The sequence below is a fragment of the Podarcis liolepis genome (assembly GCF_965112155.1).
Source record: "Podarcis liolepis genome assembly, chromosome: 9".
Taxonomy (NCBI): domain Eukaryota; kingdom Metazoa; phylum Chordata; class Lepidosauria; order Squamata; family Lacertidae; genus Podarcis; species Podarcis liolepis.
Window position 1 is genome coordinate 56,808,687 of NC_139564.1, and position 17,647 is coordinate 56,826,333.

At 39.3% G+C, this 17,647-nt stretch overlaps 1 protein-coding gene and 1 long non-coding RNA gene across 4 annotated transcripts in view; both read left to right on the plus strand.

The window, feature by feature from the left end:
* The window catches only part of MICU3 (mitochondrial calcium uptake family member 3), a 45,740-nt gene that overhangs the window by 14,527 nt on the left and 13,566 nt on the right, over window positions 1-17,647 (plus strand). For all 3 annotated transcript variants that reach the window (XM_083460240.1, XM_083460239.1, XM_083460241.1), the window contains exons 3-9: window positions 1,048-1,079; window positions 1,916-1,994; window positions 3,805-3,852; window positions 5,153-5,235; window positions 7,812-7,883; window positions 9,764-9,802; window positions 15,507-15,602. In XM_083460240.1, the coding sequence (XP_083316366.1) occupies window positions 1,048-1,079; window positions 1,916-1,994; window positions 3,805-3,852; window positions 5,153-5,235; window positions 7,812-7,883; window positions 9,764-9,802; window positions 15,507-15,602 (449 nt within the window). The remainder of the gene's footprint in view (window positions 1-1,047; window positions 1,080-1,915; window positions 1,995-3,804; window positions 3,853-5,152; window positions 5,236-7,811; window positions 7,884-9,763; window positions 9,803-15,506; window positions 15,603-17,647) is intronic.
* Window positions 9,812-11,556, plus strand: LOC310686493. The gene is made up of 2 exons (XR_014515959.1): window positions 9,812-10,092; window positions 10,132-11,556. It is a non-coding gene; the product is annotated as an uncharacterized lncRNA (long non-coding RNA).

Genomic DNA, 17,647 nt, shown 5'->3' on the forward strand with positions numbered 1-17,647 from the left:
TGGCAGTATGGGCCTTTGTACTTATAATTCCTAAGATCTGGAAGCCTAAAAACATTTGCTTTTGGATATTTGGAAACCCACTTTTTCTTTTTTGCATTCTGGATAAAATAATAATAATAATAATAATAATAATAATAATAATAATAATAAAGCAAGCATAATAAAAGCTGGACAGTGCAATAAAAGACAAGAGACAGTTCCAGGCTAAGTTTCCTGGTCAAAGCATTTCAAAGGGGAGTGCTGCCAATGATGCAGTTGCAGCCAGACTTTGGGGGTCTCAGTCTGGGGTCATGCAGTCAGGCATCACAACAGCAAGGGTGGTTATGTCACCTGCCACCTCACCGTTGAAAGCATGAGGATGCAAACAAGGGCTTCCAAATAGGTTTTCAGGTCTTGGAATGGTCATATTGGAGAAGGCAGTTATTAAGGTTGCCAGGATGAGTTAATGTTCTTGTGCTTATTTGATAACCTAGTTTCATTTGCTTGATTGTTGCTTTGATCTAACTGGTGTTTCTAAATTAATTGTTAGCTGTTTTGAGTTGCTGAAAAAGCAGTCTAAAAATGGTTTATATAAACAAAAATAATAGCAACTGGATGAGTACCGGGTGGTATAAAATCTCTTGCGATTTAGAAACCGTCTCTAGTAGAGATGGGGAACTTGTGAGCCTCCATGTTGCTGTTGGACTTTAACTGCCATCTGCCCCACACAGCATGACCAATGATCAGAGATGATTGGAGTTGTAGTTCAGCAACATCAGGAGTGTCACAAGTTAGCAACCCCTGACCTAGCACCAGCTTAAAAAAAATGACCACTATTTTGCTTTGCAATAATAATCTGTGCAGCCAATGCAGTCCTGGATTCTATCCCTGATGCCTTCAGGTAGGACTGAAGAAAACTCTTGCCTGAAACCTTGGAGAGCCAACGCCAGTCAGTGTAGACAATGCAGAACTAGATGGAACAGCCATCTGCTCTATTGATAAGACAGCTCCTATGTTCCTGTGCTATTGAATATTTAGTGTGAGTAATTATTTCTGTATTCATTTTAGGGACAAGAAAATGGAAGTCTCTTTCAAAACAGGTGAGCTTCAATTCTGCACAACAAAGAATTAGGATTTGCCTCAATGTGTGTAATTGTTGTATGTGTACTATCTACAGTTACTTTATATTTTGAGAGGAATGTCTGAAGCACTTCCCTTTGCTTGAATTGTATAAATAGCTCATAGGTGTGAAGAGATTGACATTAAAGTTTTCAGTATTGGGTGAACTGGTGTGGTGTAGTGACGAAGAGTCAAAAGCTGAGGGCCCTTCTTTCAATTCCCAGCTCAGATGGAACTCAGATTGGTGACCTTAGGCAAGCTGCTCCCTCATTTTCATTTTCATTGATATTGTTGATGGGAATGATGTGAATGCATATTTTTATTACAGTCGTACCTCGGAAGTTGAACAGAATCCATTCCGGAAGTCCGTTTGACTTTCAAAATGTTCAACTTTTGTTCCTGCAGCCAATCAGAAGCTGCAGAAGCCCCGTCGGATGTTCGGCTTCCAAAAGAATGTTTCAAAACCGGAACACTCACTTCCGGTTTTTGATCGTTCAGAAGCCAAAACATGCAAGTTCTGGGGCGTTCGAGAACTAAGGTACAACTGTATATGTAATATGCATTCCATCATTCTACTTTATTAAACGTTTTCATGCTGTTATAACCTAGACTTTCCAATATCTTGTACCATGGGATTTAATCCAGTTCTTGCCACAACCTTTCCTCTCTGCAGTGTAATATGGTATATATCTACTAAGAAGTAAGTTCCATTGAGTTCAAGGGTACTTGCTTTCAGGTAGGTTTGTAGAGGATTGCAGCCTTATTGAGCCTTTTTATCACATAGATAGTCAACTTTCTTTTAATTACTGTTTTACAGGAATTGAATCAAATACTTGTAGAAACTCCACCAGTTTGGAAAGGGTCGTCAAAACTCTTTCGTAACCTCCAAGAGAAAGGTACAGAGGAATATATGTTTTCTAGAATGTGAGATTCCAGGAGTTCCAGGTGCTTACCCAGGCTTTGTGTTTCCTTTGAAAATGAGGCACAGCAGAATCTGTGGAGTCTTTAGGATACGTGGTTTATTTACACATATATGCAACCTGAGCCTACGATGAAGGGGGCCACAGCATCAACACCCCAAAATGGGTCTTGTTTCTCCCATAGCTGAAGCCTTTGATTCAAGCAGAAATCAGACATGGCTTTTTCTGTTGTTTTACAGCCTCTTTGTCACATCATAGCAAACTCTGCCCTCAGATTCCTACTTTGTGCTACAACTGATTCTTGAATTGAGAGAGGGCCCCCTCTCATTTGCTGTCTGGCACAGAGCCCCTTCTCTTTCACTTCCCTAATGGCTCATCACCTTCCTTTTGTTTTCCTAATGGCCCATCACTCCAGGTGATTTCCTCATCAGGAAACTGGCCTGCCTTATATTTTACCATGGGCTGAATTCCGTGTCTGGCACCCAGAAACTTATAACACAGGGGAATCTGGCACCCAGAAACTCACAACAGTATTTACCTTAAGCCTTAGATTGCCCTTTACCTTTTTAGGATCTTCCCTCACACTAACTATTACTGTTTTGTTCTGATTCTATTGGCACTGCAATCATTTGTAGCTAAATGAATAGTACTGCCTTCAGCAGACTGAGCTGTAATTTGCCCACAGGATTTTTCTCTGTTGCCTGCAGCCTTTCCAGAATCTCTCTCCCAGAACAGCAAGAGCAGTCATCCAGAACTATCTGTCTATAGGATGCAATATACTGGTACTGACAAAAAGCAGAAATGTGTTCAAGATTTCCTAGATAGCTGTGTTCTTGTCTGCCTGACAAGAGCCGCTTTTCATTCATTGGTCTCCAGTAAAGTGACTTAAATAGAACATTTTAAAGTCAGGGGGCCTTTGTGTGTGCATGCACTCTGGGTACTTTGGCAGGCCTCTCTAGCCAAGGGAAGCCCTGCCTTTTGGAGGCAAATGGTCTGAAGGAGAGTGAACAACATTGTTTGTGGTGCAATGAATAAATAGGATGAATAAGCATGATGTGAAAAGATCATTAATTGTTAGGTGACTGAGACTTTCAGTGAAAAAAATTAAATGCCAGAAGTGTGATGGCTTAAATGAGCAGGCTAGATTAGTTGTGCAACTTTGACTTTTTTTATTTTTGTGGCAGTGAGCATATGGGAGGTAAAAGAAAAAGACTTTCTAACAGTTGTTGGATTTTGCAATCCACTTTTGAGGGTTTGGAGTGTTAAGCAATAAGTTCATGTGGTTCATGCTCTTTTAAGCTGAAATGTACGTTAAGTTTCAATACACTTGAATCTGGGCAAGCTTGTTGCTTTCGTTCCAATTAATTTATATAAAAGGTATTGTAATAAGGTGTTGAAATTAGTTATGACAGAGGCATTAATAAAGAAGAAAAATGTGATTGGGCAGAAGTCACCCATTTTGAGTACTTACTTGCCAGAATAGCATACTTTAAAATTTGATTTGTATGTTTTTCTAAAGAAGCAAAATTCTGTGGCGGGAGAGGTACATCAGAGAAACAGAGGGGGAAGGTTTAGAGCTCTTCTTATGTTCTTAAATAAATGGTTATATATCTAGCATAACTCATTAGCCAAGAGAGGCTTCTTGCAGATGAAGGAGTTCCAATGTGTTTGTAGAGTTGCCATAGAAAGGGACTATGATATGGGCAAACCCCCATTATTTACTCTGTGTCTATTAATCTATGACTGGAGGAATAATTTAAGTGATTTGTTGCCTTGCTCTTTTCAGGTGTGATTTCTTACACAGAATATCTGTTTCTATTATGTATCTTAACAAGTAAGTGTTCAAAGTAAAATTTATATCCTATATTTGTACATTTCACTCCATTTGATGCTCATTAAAATAAGTCAATATTTTTGTGGAAGGGGAAAACTCATAATTTGCAATTTGTTCTTATCTGCCCATGATGAAACATTACTGGAATAATTCAGTACAAAAGTACAAAAGACAACTTAAATCACTGTCCTGGAAGCAGTACTGAACATGTTCTTTTCCATATTCATTCTTCTGATAAATAAGTCTGTTACTATTTCAATCAGTTACCACAGTAGAAGTGAAACAGGATCTTCTATTGGCAGGAAGCAATACCAAAATAAGTTTCAACGTCTTCCTTTCAATCCCAGTTGAAGGGCTGGTTCCAGTACATACGTGATACAATCTTCCATGTGACTATCCCATTTCAACTTAGAATACATGTGTGGCATTTTTTGTTTGAAAGATTCCCACTCCTCAAACTGATGCAATACACCCGCTATCTAAATGAATGGGGTGCTGCTGTCAAAAACTCATTAGTGAACTGCTTTCTAAAATTGCATGTTACCGTGGAGGTTCCTAGGAATTATGTGAAGACCTAAGATTCCACCTCCTCTGCACAACAGCCGAGGGTCCTGTCATGAAATAGTGCTGCAAGAACTGATAAAAAACACCAAGTTGGTACGTGGTCTTTATGATTTGAGCAAGGGTTTCCAGAATGTGACCCATAGACCACAAGTGGTCCATGAACTTCATTTAGCTGATCTGCAGTGGCAAATCTACAAAGTGACATAGCTTACATGTGTGTGAAGACTCTCAATACTTTTCAAGTGGTTGGGATGGGGTGTTGGTTTCAGATTACAGTGGTACCTTGGGTTACATACGCTTCAGGTTACAGACTCCGCTAACCCAGAAATAGTACCTCGGGTTAAGAACTTTGCTTCAGGATGAGAACAGAAATTGTGCTCCGGCAGCGGGTGGCCCCATTAGCTAAAGTGGTGCTTCAGGTTAAGAACAGTTTCAGGTTAAGAACGGACCTCCGGAACGAATTAAGTACTTAACCCAAAGTACCACTGTACATGGCCTTGTTGCCATGCTGACTGGAACTGGCCCACAGCTATGGGTCAAAGTAGAAACCAAACATTATGTATGTTTAAACACAAAATTGTCACAGTCGTGTAGTATATGTCTGATTTTAGGCAGTCTGATTTTAACAGCAGAAGTGAGGTGAACTGAACCCTGTCTGCAGCCCATCACCCCAGGTGTATCCTTTTAAATTGCTTTACTCTGTTACACCTTTCCCCTCTTTTTTTTCCTTTGGCAGAGCCACATGCTGGTTTTCGAATAGCTTTCAACATGTTTGATACAGATGGAAATGAGATGGTGGACAAAAAAGAGTTTTTGGTGGTGCGTATGTTATACATTGCCCTTTTACCAGCTTCTTAAGGGTGTGTTTGTTGTATTTATGTATGTCGTAGCAAAAAACTTTTAAGTAAAAGTTGTGAAATTGTAAATCGGAGGGAAATCCCTCTGATTCAAGAGTCAGCAACTAGATTGTCCAAACAGGCCTTTGTATCCCACCCTCAAAGCATGTACACTCTACAACAATTTGTTTCCCAGTTACTCATTGTGACTTTTCCCAGGTGGATACTCCAGCTACAGTATGTGGCCCCACTATGAAAAGGTGGCACTAAGGAACCATGTGGGTAGTTACCTAGCAACCATGTGCATGGTACACTCTTGTGGTTGTGGTGATAAAGCAAACAGCACATGCTTCACGGAGGAGGTGAAGTGTGTGGCGGGGGTGGGGGAGTTGGGAAATGTGGGTGAAAAGAGAAACACTTGAGACTGAAAAACAAGCAAGAAGGTAAAAAGAGAAATGAAAATGAGAAATTTCTCCTGTTTTTAACGGATTGGATAACATGGTGGGTACCACCTAGTTAAGCTACAATCCATGGTAACAGTTTGGAGATGTGGCAGTTTGGAGATGGAAAGAAGGGGTTGTTGATCATTACATGCATGGGTATTATAATATCAGTCATTAAGGGAGAAATGACACTGTGCTGTTGTTTCATGAGTTGGTTATGCAGTAGCAATATGATGACAACAAATGAAAACTTTTTAAAAAAATCTCCATGGCAGGTTTGGGTAATCTTTGACCCTCCAGATGTTGTTAGAACTCTCATCCTGTCCGTTGCCCATGCTTGCTGAGCCTGGTGGGAGGTTGTAGTTCAGCAACATATGGCGCACTACAGATTCCCTACACCTGTTCTATGGTATAAGCCTTGTGAATTGTGACCAACCTTTCAGAGCAAGAACCACACTACCATCTGTGTTAGAGAAGACTTTACTAAAAAAATAATAATAGTAAAGTATGAATGGGCAAAAATCCTTAACATCTATTCTAAAGAAAAACTGAGTGTTTAATATGCCCTCAAGCTGCTATTTTAACATTCATCTGTAATACTAAGAGTTACTGAAAGGCCAAGCAGACTCTTAAGTGAGTTCTCATGTAAATAAAACCAGTCTAATTAAGGCAATGGTGCTGCCCTTTATTAGGTCCCATTGCATAAAGAACATGAAACGTGACAAGGAAGAGCTTATAACACCCAGTTTTTCCTGTATACAACACCACACCAAAAATTATCCAAACCAAGTCATCAAACGCTTTACAGACTTTTTTTTATTTAAAAAATCCTGTTTGCTTATGTCATAGGTTTGAGGTCAGAGAACAGAGGGATTTTGTTCCCTTGATACAAGAGATGTTGTTTTGTCCTTTCTGCTTTCAACAGGCAATCCCATTATTTTGTTTCAGACAATGTTCCTATGAAAAGTGCTCTCAGATTAATTCATGTTCACTGTCGTACGCTTTGGTATCCTGTAGCACTTCTTCTGCACAAAAGGTTCATTTCCAGAAGATCAAATGAGCCTTATTGATGAGTGCAACAAGATCTTCCTCCCCGTATCTGGTGTAGAGGAAATCAAAGCATGAATTGGAGGTTTTAAAAAAGATCTTTCTGCTTTTTCAATTACCAACACTCTCCTTACCATTTCATGATGGATTGACCTTACTTTTTAGTTTACGCCAATCTGAGGTATTTCAAATGTTCAAAAAGAATATATTGTATAGTCTCCTGGGACTGTGCTACTTCAGAATGCAGATGGGGTTTTGCATGTTTGAAGGCTTCCCACATTCTCTGTGCTTGGAAAACTAATATGCCAGGAAGAAGTCTAGGCTAGATCCTTCTCCCTAAGGTAATAGCTTTCTATATGTGGGAAATTTTTGATGAAGGGAACAAGCAAACATGAAACCTCATCCTGCATTCTAAAGTTGTAAAATTCCAAGGGGAGCAATATTCTTTTTCTGAGCATTTGAATTGGCTCTATGGCTCATTATCTCTTCATGGAGTCACAATTTGCAATGGAGGCTTGGATTGGATTGGACCGGTGAACCATGCTTTGGTGGGCACATTCAGGTAGCTTTATTATTGGAGATAGGTGCCTATCAGTCCAAGTATGTAAGGAGCTATAGATCATGTTAGTCTAGTTGCCTGCAGATAACAAAATCCACTGCAGAACTTTCAGCTCTGTTTCTGACTACTTAAATTGTATCTGTTGCTCAATCTCTCCATTGGTTTTTATGGTGTCTTTCCTACATTCACAATTGCACAGATAGCACACAGCGAGAGTAGGATAAGTTTGTGTCAATTGGGACATACATCACAGCATTGCACTTGCTTCTATCTAGAGATGAAGGTGGGACTCAGGATGAGAAAATGTGTATTAAAAACTCCATTATGTTTGTTAAAAATAAGTTTAAATATTAAGGGTACAATCCAACAAAAGTTAGTTGCAGATAAGCCTCACTGCATATAACTTTTGTTAGATAGGGCCTTGAGGCATTAGTGTGTGATGGCTTTATGTCTGTAAATATCCTAAGACAGAGGAACGACTGTAGGGAATACAATTGGCTTTTTTTGCAGCTGCAAGACATATTCAGAAAGAAAAATGAAAAGAAAGACAGAAGAGGAGATGAAGAGAAACGTGCTATGTTGGTAAGTATTGATGAAAGAAACCTGTGGACTTTCTGGTTTTCTTCACATGATTATTGGAGCTCTATTATCTCAGATACTGCACAGAGAATGTTAAGTTTACAATAATAATCAGTAGTACATATTTTCTATTATGATGAACATATAGCTTCATTCTCTGAAACTTTAACTGAAAGTGAGACATTTAGAGAGAGGTAGGAGTACTGGTATCCCAATCAAAGAAATGTAAAGTCATTCATAAGAATGGGCAGAACTACTGGGTTCCACTCTGCTAGCTGTGGCAGTGATCAGAATTATTTTAATTCTATTCCACCCCAACTTTTGAATGTTTAATGAAAATCGTTCAGGCTTGCTACACTCGGATCCAGCAAGGGGAAGAGGGGAAAAAACACCAGTCTTTGGATCAGAGACTGCTGGGTGCAGAGGATTCTGATCTAGCAAGTCTTACTGTTCCTACTTTCTCTGCATCTGAGGACACATCTCCTAGGATGTGGGTGGCACTCTGCATCCCTTGACCAAAACCTTCAGATTAGTGAGGGAAAGGTAAAAACGCACACCACATCACTAGGTCAGAGTCATTCACATGGGAGGGGAGGGATCTTGCACATCCCAGGGGCTGTGGTAGACCTTCCTATCTCATAAGCCCACCCCTGAAAAGGCCTACACCGGATTGTGATTACTACTGCCCTGTTTGGAGAAGGCAATTGAGGACGTTGTAGTACAACAATTACAAGTACCCTTTGAATGTGACAGATTGCCTTAACCCATTCCAATCCATTTGCAGAGCCAGTTGTGGGACTTAATCAACCTTGATTGCCCTGATGGATGACTTTTATTGACAGAAGGAAAGGAGGAGGTCAACCCTGTAATCATTACTTGATATCACAGGGGATTTGATACAATTAACCATAGTATCCTCGTGAACTGACTTTGTGAGATGGGCATTGTGAACACTGTTTTACAGTGGTTCTGGGCCAATCTCCAAGGTCAGTTTCAGAGAATAGCATTGAGAATATATTTTAGACACCTGTCAGTTGTGCTTGTCCACAATGATATTCAACATCTATATGGAGCCATTAGGAGATTGGGGGCAAGGTTTCAACAGTATACTGATGATACCCAGCTGTATATCTCTGTAACATCTGTATCAGGAGAGGCTGTTCAAGCCCTAGGCCTGGGGGTGGGCTGATGGTGGACCAACTGACCCTGAATCCTGGCAAAGCGTAGGTGCTGTGGCAAGCAGCTCTTGAGTCTGGGTAATTGGTCAGTTTCCTGCTTTGAATGAGGCCCTGCTTTCCCTGAAGGAGCAGGTTCATAGTCTGGGGGTGCTCCTGGATCCATCTTTGTCACTAGAGGCCCAGGTGACCCCAGTAGCTAGGAGTGCCTTTTTCCAGCTTCAGCTGCTAAGACAGCTACAGCTGTTTCTGGACCAGGATTGCCTGACAGCTGTTGTTTATATGCTATAGGGATGTGGGTGGCGCTGTGGTCTAAACCACTGAGTCTCTTGGGCTTGCCAATCGGAAGGTCAGCAGTTCAAATCCATGTGACGGGGTGAGCTCCCGTTGCTCTGTCCCAGTCATGCTGGCCACATGACCCAGAAAGCTGTACAAAGGTATGCTGGTAACCTGTAGATTGGACCTCTACAATGCACTTTATGTGGCCTGTCCTTGAGGTGCAAAATGTGGCTAGTGCAAAATGTGGCTGCTTTTAAAAATATTGTTGAACTTGATTAATTTTAAACAAAGACTTATCTTTAAGTAAAACTGTATTTCATAACAAGTACAATGGAAGTTGTTATGCCCTAACCTACTGTTATCTTTTCTTTTTATCCTGGCTTCATTTTGAAATGCAACTCTTCATTTCACTCTTCTTTACTATATCAGCATCTCCAGCTTTATGGATACCACAGTTCTACTAATGCTGTATGTACTCTAAATGTATTATACTTCTGAAGTATTAAATCTATGGGAAAGCAGCATTCACTACAAGAAATGATGCACAGCGTTAAATTAAAACCAAAATGTTCAGAGTTGATAAGAAACTGTTTTAAGGTTGCCTGGGGGGAAGCCTTAGGTAAGAGGAGAGGATGCAGCTGTGACTTTTTACCAGCACCCTCACCAAGAGGACTCCAGTTTTACTCTGTAGCTGATTTGGAAGGAGGATCAATGAAGGGGTTGGTGGAGGAAGCTGGTAGAAGGTGTAACAGTTATTTGTTATTTCACTGCTGCAGAACTTTTAGAGGGGTGGGCAGGATCTTTCATTTGTAAGCTGAGTCAGTTTTATACTGAAGAAATACTTGGCCATTTTTATATATATAGCATATAGGCAAAGTAGAAGCACAAGGGATCACTGCCTCAATAGGTTCTTCATTTTTCAAATCCCCGGTAGATCAGACTCTCTGACTGTTCACCAAATGCAAGCTTTAATCCTCACACTAGATAATAGATTTTCCTGTTTTTGTTGAGCTCACCATACCATTTAGGGTAGATGAGGTTATTTTGATAGGATTTTAGTACTAGGGGCAGAAGTCAACTAATGGAAGCCCTGTGCAAGGGCTTCTGCAACAGGGATTTTCCCTTTCCTCCCTTTTACATTCCCTGAAATTGGTTCTGGAGGGGTTGGGAGCCCTTTAGCAGCAGCATGCAGGGAAAAAGGAGGAACCGTTCTGCCTGACAAGTTTGATTAAGTTACAAGAAAAAATACAGGAACTTGCTTCTGTCCTCCCCCCGCCCCCCTTTTCTTTCATATTGTGAGTTACTTCTCTGGTGCATGGCCTGGTGTATGTATTTCGCTTGCACTGCATGTGCCTCATGACTGGCTGAACTGAAAATGTCACAGCTGATGACTTTAGTATAATCTTTTATGGAGATGAAGCATGTATAATGTAAAAATACTAACATCCTTGGTATTGAATACAGCAGATAACATCAAGTATCAAGCTAGTTAGCTAGTATTTTTACAGTATATGCACACATGCACACACATACATTTCCTCTCACAGAATTATTCCTGGATTGGACTTTTCAAGCAAATACATTTTAGGAATGGTACCCCAGAATTGGATACCGTTGTTTCACTGTTCAGACAATATAATATATTTGCCTGAGAATCCCATGATAAGGATTATGGCAATGAGTATTTGTCTCGCAATTACCTCCATTGGTCCATGAGTTCTAGGTACTGGCCTGAAAAGTTTTTCTTTTGTCCAATCATTTACTCAGCCCCAAGTTGAAATGGAAAGATACACAACATTTTGTTGTGAAGCCTTCCTTGACTCTGCTAAACAGATTTTATTTGAAAAAAGTGCATTGGTCACAACTATAGGTCACAACTATAGAACTATTTATGTCATGGATAAGACTTATTGTGAAGGTTCTCATCTGTAGAATATTAGGTTTAACATGTAAATGATGCAAAATTAAATATGTGCATGCTTATGAAGCAATCCACATACCATTGAAGCTAATGAGAAAGGTATTTGCATGTACTATATAAATTAAGATTGGCAATCACAGCTACATGAAAATATATATTAATTTTGTTTCTAATGTATTGATGCAGACTTCAAAACTCTTTTCTCTACTGCTGGAATTAGCCATGAAGTTAAATGCAGTGTAACTTGGTAAAGCTAAAGCTAAAGAATACTATTTTAAAAAACAAAATCAAAAATTATTGTGACGCTTTAAAGGCTAACAGATTTATTCACAAAAGTTCACAAAGTTTTTAACCATAATTTGTTACTCTCTAAAGTGCCACAACGATCGTGGTTGTTTTTGCTGCCATAGACTAACATGGCTGCTCCTCTAGAAACCTTCCCCCCCCCCAGTCTTTCTTCACACTTGTTTATTCCCTGAAATCTAAGTTTGAAAAATGATTAATATCTAGGTTTAGCTGCCAGCACATGGCTGCATAGATGGATGTCCAGGGTCCTGTCACTCCTGGGTTCACAAGATTCTCAACTTTTGAGATTCATTCAATATCTTCCCCTCAACCCCTAAAAGAAGAATCTTGCTGCCATCTCTGCTGCAGCACCTGAAAGATTTGGAAAAGAAGAGAGCTCAAGATAGTTTTGTGGAAAGTGCTTACACCTTCATTTGCCACTTTGGCATTACCTAAAAGTTGTATGAGTGCAGTGACAAATGGTTTTTCCTATCTCAGCATATGAATGATGCCTCTGAGCATTGAGTCAGCATTAAGAGCACTTCCCCTTGTACCCAACTCTGTGGTACCAGTCAACATGGAAGGAGTGAGACATTAGAGGATCTGATATTCGCCCCCACATATTAAATGCCTTGACAGCCTGCTACATGCATCTGCTTATCCCTTGAACCAAAGACCATCAGGGAACTGCTCATCATCCTTTTGTAGTTGAGGGACGCATAACCCCCTTCCTCTGTAGTCAACATAACTCTTCCTCAGGACACCCTCCGTCAGGAATAGCACAACTGCTACTATCTGCCAAGGATGTTCATTATTAGGTGTGGGATGGACGCAACAATTTGGACGTGGCTTCCCAACCATTTCTGCATTCTGCTGCTTACATATATACTATGCCACAGGGTGATTCATAATAAAGTATACAGTTTCAATGCACTATACAAAAAAGAATGTAATATATCTTATGTTACCTGTAACAGAATTGTAGCGGAATGTTTCAAGTTTTTTTTTTATATATAAACTGTCACAGATGTTCTATGTGTGCACCCTTTGTCACATGATACACATCGAACTGGTAATCCATTGCTGCCCAAATGCGACTCACCCTACATTTTGATTTTCCCAGGCTTCATTGAATGGCGGTGCAAACACTATCAACGACTTCTTCCGATATACACAGTCATCCAGGACTTCTAAGTTTGCACAAACAGACCGTAGTTTCAAAAAAAAAATAATGCCAATCATAGATACATTTTCTGCTTGGAGATTTTTTTTCTGAATCTCAGAAAATGCCATTGCACAACAGTTACAGATTCTGTTTTGCTCAAATCAAGAACACAAAAAGGCCTTCTCCACTGTACACACAGCCATTTTGCCTGACTAGTCACATGACACGTACGTTATCGCCTATGTCACTTGCCTCAGTAGCTGAACACAAACTTTATGAGTACATCTACCTCACGGTTCGCAGTTGTGGTCCGTGTTGTCACCTGTTACTGTCTTACAGCATCTAGAAACTCTATACTTCATTATGAATCACCCTGTATATTTAATGTAAATGGTCTTAGGTACAAACATTAGCAGCATAATCACAAGTCACCTTGAACTGCTTCACTGTGTCTACTTCTGAATTTTGCTATGGAATCTGACAGAACCACTACAAGAAAACAGAATATTATGTTAAATAGATTGTATGACCAAGCAGCTCTTGGGTTCTGGTGAGCCCCTACTTCCCAACAGAGGATAGTTTTTACTGGCAAGTTCAGATTGCACCACTGTAATGTGTCCTGTAGTTCATTCCATCAGTATCGCTGATGTCACAGGAACCTGTTGCCCATCAAGCAACCATAGTCACCAGGAAATCAGGCTTAAGTAGATGTCAACACCTGGTGCTGTGTGCTTCTAAGAGCTGCCTCCATGGACTCGCAGGACAGTCTCCAGTGAGACCTATCTTCACCGTCACCTGAGCAATCCTACTCAAGACAGGAAATCCCAGAAAAAGGTGGATTTTACAGTAATGTCATCCATCAGTATCTCCCACTGACAGCTGTCTCCATGGAGGTGATACACACCTGCTGTTGAAGTAACCCAGCTAAAGTGAGGGATTTCCCACCTTGAAATATTCGTATTGTAGCAGCTGCTGAGAACTATCTCCATGGAGACAGCTCTCAAAGGGACCCAACAGCAAACACAGAGACATGCAAGGAATGTGAGTACAGGCAAAGTGTAGGATGGAAAATCTTCCCTTCTGCCCTGATCCTTCTGCCTACTGTGAATTATTTCACTTCCTTGTTTATAGTATGTGTTTCTCACCTTTCTAGATACGCTACCCCATCTTGTCACTATAACATTTAAGGATGCTGCATTTATGGTTATAAGCCACATCCATTCACATCAGGGGAAGACTGAGGTGTGTTTTCAAATGACAGCTATGATGGCCCTTGGAAGAAAAAAAAGATACCAAATCTTTAATGGCGTGGTTTCCTACTGCATGTCCTCTGCATTTTGAACCATAGGAAAGGAGGAAGAAAGAGATGCTGTAGTACGGCACCATGGCCAATACCCTCACCTGAATATAACGAGAAACATTTTTTAGAAACCAACCAAACCACAAGCACAAAATCATTTTGTATAGAGAAAGACCCCTTCATTAACTACTTAAAGATGATCAGGACTGGCAGCTGTGATAGCTGCAAACATGGACACCCACCCACACACCCACACACCCCACACACCTCTTGCTGTTATCTCATGAAGCATCTATGAGCTGAGTACTGGACTTGTCTTGGAAATACCTGGTTTTTTGTTTCAGTTCTCTGTCTACCACACTCCATCCTCTTCAGCCTCTCAAAACATAACTGTGTCCAGGATTTCAGCACAAATCTTCATGCAATATTGCTGGCAAGTTTGGAGTCCCAGCACTACTTTTCTAAAGCACACGTGTTTGGAATTTTAGTTCAAATTGATGGTACTTATTTCTGACTATACTTATGGATCAGAATGTCAGCTGAATAATTTTGGTACTTTTCAGAAGGATGACATAGTATACAAACATGCACGTTGTAAGCTTCACTCTGTGTCATCTGACATGTCACTACAGAAAACCCAACATGAGAACATTATTTCTTCACATATAATTAAAGATGGCTTTCTTGCCTGAAGAAAAATATCTAAAGTAGGTAGAAATATTTATATGATATATAGAGAGGGTGTTCTTTTCATCTTTTCATATATGTTGGCTACTGATCAAAACTCTGAGCATAATCCAGCCAAATTAAATGTCACTAAATTCTTCTGATTTCAGTAGGAGATAGTTAAGCGTGTGCTTAAATATTTCCCATTGAAATAAATAGAACTTAAAATTCTTAATTGGGTGGGATCTTCCCCATACTTCTTTTTAATCTAGTAAGAGTAATACTTCACAAACTTGCTCCAATTAAGAGACAGTTCATAGGCTCCAATTAGGAGAAAGTTCAGTGAGACAAATTAGTCATGACTGAAATCCCATTTACTTCAATGGAGAACCATAACTAACTTTTTCTGGAATGGACCCACATTTCCCCCCTAAAATAGAATGAAAAAAGTCTAAGTTTCTATTGGCACATGAAGAAGAAGAAAACTTATCACATGAGAATCATTCTTTTTTAAAATGTGTACAAAACTATGTTTTGATCCCATGTGTAAAGCTATATCGTAATATTTTTTAAAGATGGCAATATCAACCTAATAAGATTGCATCATCATGAATAAGAAAGTGATTATCAGGGACTCTGCTGCTTTTAAAAGGGCAATGTATTATGCGTTATACGGTATTTTTCTTTGTGTAGGAAAAATGGAGAAGGTGATCACATAGAGCTTTCTCTTTTTGAAGATTAGTTAGCAAAGATGTAAAAGTGTATAAGCTGCTCTTGATTTTTATTACTTTATTACCCCTTCCCACCAAACCTATGCATCTTGAAAATTTTGCAGGTGCTAAAAACAGAAGGAGAGGACCTGGTTCCAAGAAGCTATTGGGATACTCTGAGACGTAGCACAAGCCAGGCACTCTTTTCGGACCTTGCAGAGGTATAACAAAACCTCTGTATGGTCCATGAGCTGTTCTTCAGTTTTCTTTTTCTTTTGCATATTCCATTTTATTGTGTATATTCTAAATGTTTTAAACTTTTTAATTACCCCTCCTTACTTTAGGGTTGTTGTTTTTGTTTTCCCCATGGTTTTTGTTTGGTATTTACATTTGTTATATTTGTTGCATAAGAAAAACATGCATTTGACACATACTTTAAACTGCCATATTTCTTGTTTACTAACAGTGAAATAATTGGTTTTATTTCATTCTTGGACTATTTGATATATTTTTATTTTATTGTATTATATTGTATTTTGAAAAGATACTTCACAGTTATAAGTATGCCTATCTTAAGAACTAGTCTTTTACATTTGAAAGGTATAGATAGGTTCAATGCTTTCCATTTAATGAACCATCTGATGATGAACATTTATGTTTCATAAAAGCATAAGTGGGCAACCTTTCTCTATTGAAGGGTACATTCCCTTGGGGTAAATCTGTCAGAGACACATGCTGGTTGTATATGGGGCCAGAAACAAAAGTGTTATAAATTAGCTAACTTAGAATGCTGCTCCTTACATAGCAAAAGTGGGATGAAATTATAAAAACCCAGGAAAAATACAGAGGAAGCCAACTGGAAGCAGAAAACACTGTAAGGATGGAATGGGACAGCATCATAAAAAATTGAGGGACAACATAAAATGCAACTGGGAGCTGCTTGTTGGCTACCTGTGGATTAAAGGAACAGCTCTGCCTGGTAACAACCATTGTAATTTGGAATAGCTTCCATTTAGGATTATTTGGGCACAGCTAATTTTAGTAGATATGAAGTTGGGAATAGGCATGGGCAATTGTTCATACTGTTGCATGAGAGGTTGTGCCTGCCAAGATTCCATTTTCTACATTATCTATTGAAGGCACAGAATCCCCACTGCAAGTTGAAAATTCATCTGACATTAGCTCTGTGTCTTACTTGCTGATGGGTTTGGTGCATCTACAGACCTCCCAGCTAGACGAAAGGCAATTTTCATATTTATGTGAGACTGACAAGGAAGACATTTGAGGAAGAGGAGACATTTAGACTTCTTTCAATGAAAGGAATGAATGCATTAATAAACACTGACTTGAGGCTATGGGAATTGAAGAGGAAAGGCATTTTATTTGGGAAGTCAGAATTAAAGGATTTCATTCAGTATGTGCATAGATCCTGATAGAGTACTGCTGCCTAGAATAAAGAATTTTCTGGTCTTTGTATACCCACCCTAGGATATAGTTCATACACAACAAATTATTCTCCATGTTAAGCCCTTTTATAACCATTTTTTCTTTCTCATCCACTAATTCATATAATTATTTTCATGTAGATATAGGTGGTTTACTTGTAGAGTATTGAGTATAATGATGAATATATAAAATTCATAGAAATTGTAATTGTTTTACCATGTAAGCAATTCCCTTGGTCACCTGGGATGACCTAGAGAATACAAGTCCTGGGGTGCATCTGTCATGTGCTTGTAAATTGAATTTGCACCATTTCAGGACCAACTGTACTCAGAGGGTTTGGAAGCTATTGATATAATGGTCACCCGTCAGTGTCATTTGTATGAATCAAGTGTAGCCTTGCTGCAAGGTCTTTGGGAGCTGATTATTTGAGCTGGTACTGTAGGTCAAGCTTGCATTTTCAGAAGGGCAGTATTTTGATAAATAAGCAATAAAAAATAGATGCAATGGTTAATAATGCTGTCCAGAAATAGAAAAGAAAATACACAATCCTTCATACTGCTTAAATATATCTGGTTTGTGTACTAGATGAATCTGAAAGTCAGCTAGTCAGGTCTCATATTGAGGACCTGCTACTCGTATTAGATTACAATTTCAGAAGCTGTAGGTTAAAAATATCTCAATGTGTGAATATGTATTCTTAACTATAGAACTGTTTCTTATAATTCCACTCTTCCTCTGTTCACACTTGAGGTTTTTCCTCATAGGAAGTAGAATCTTTGACATTTTTTGCATGAACAGATTTTTGCATAGAAATGACATC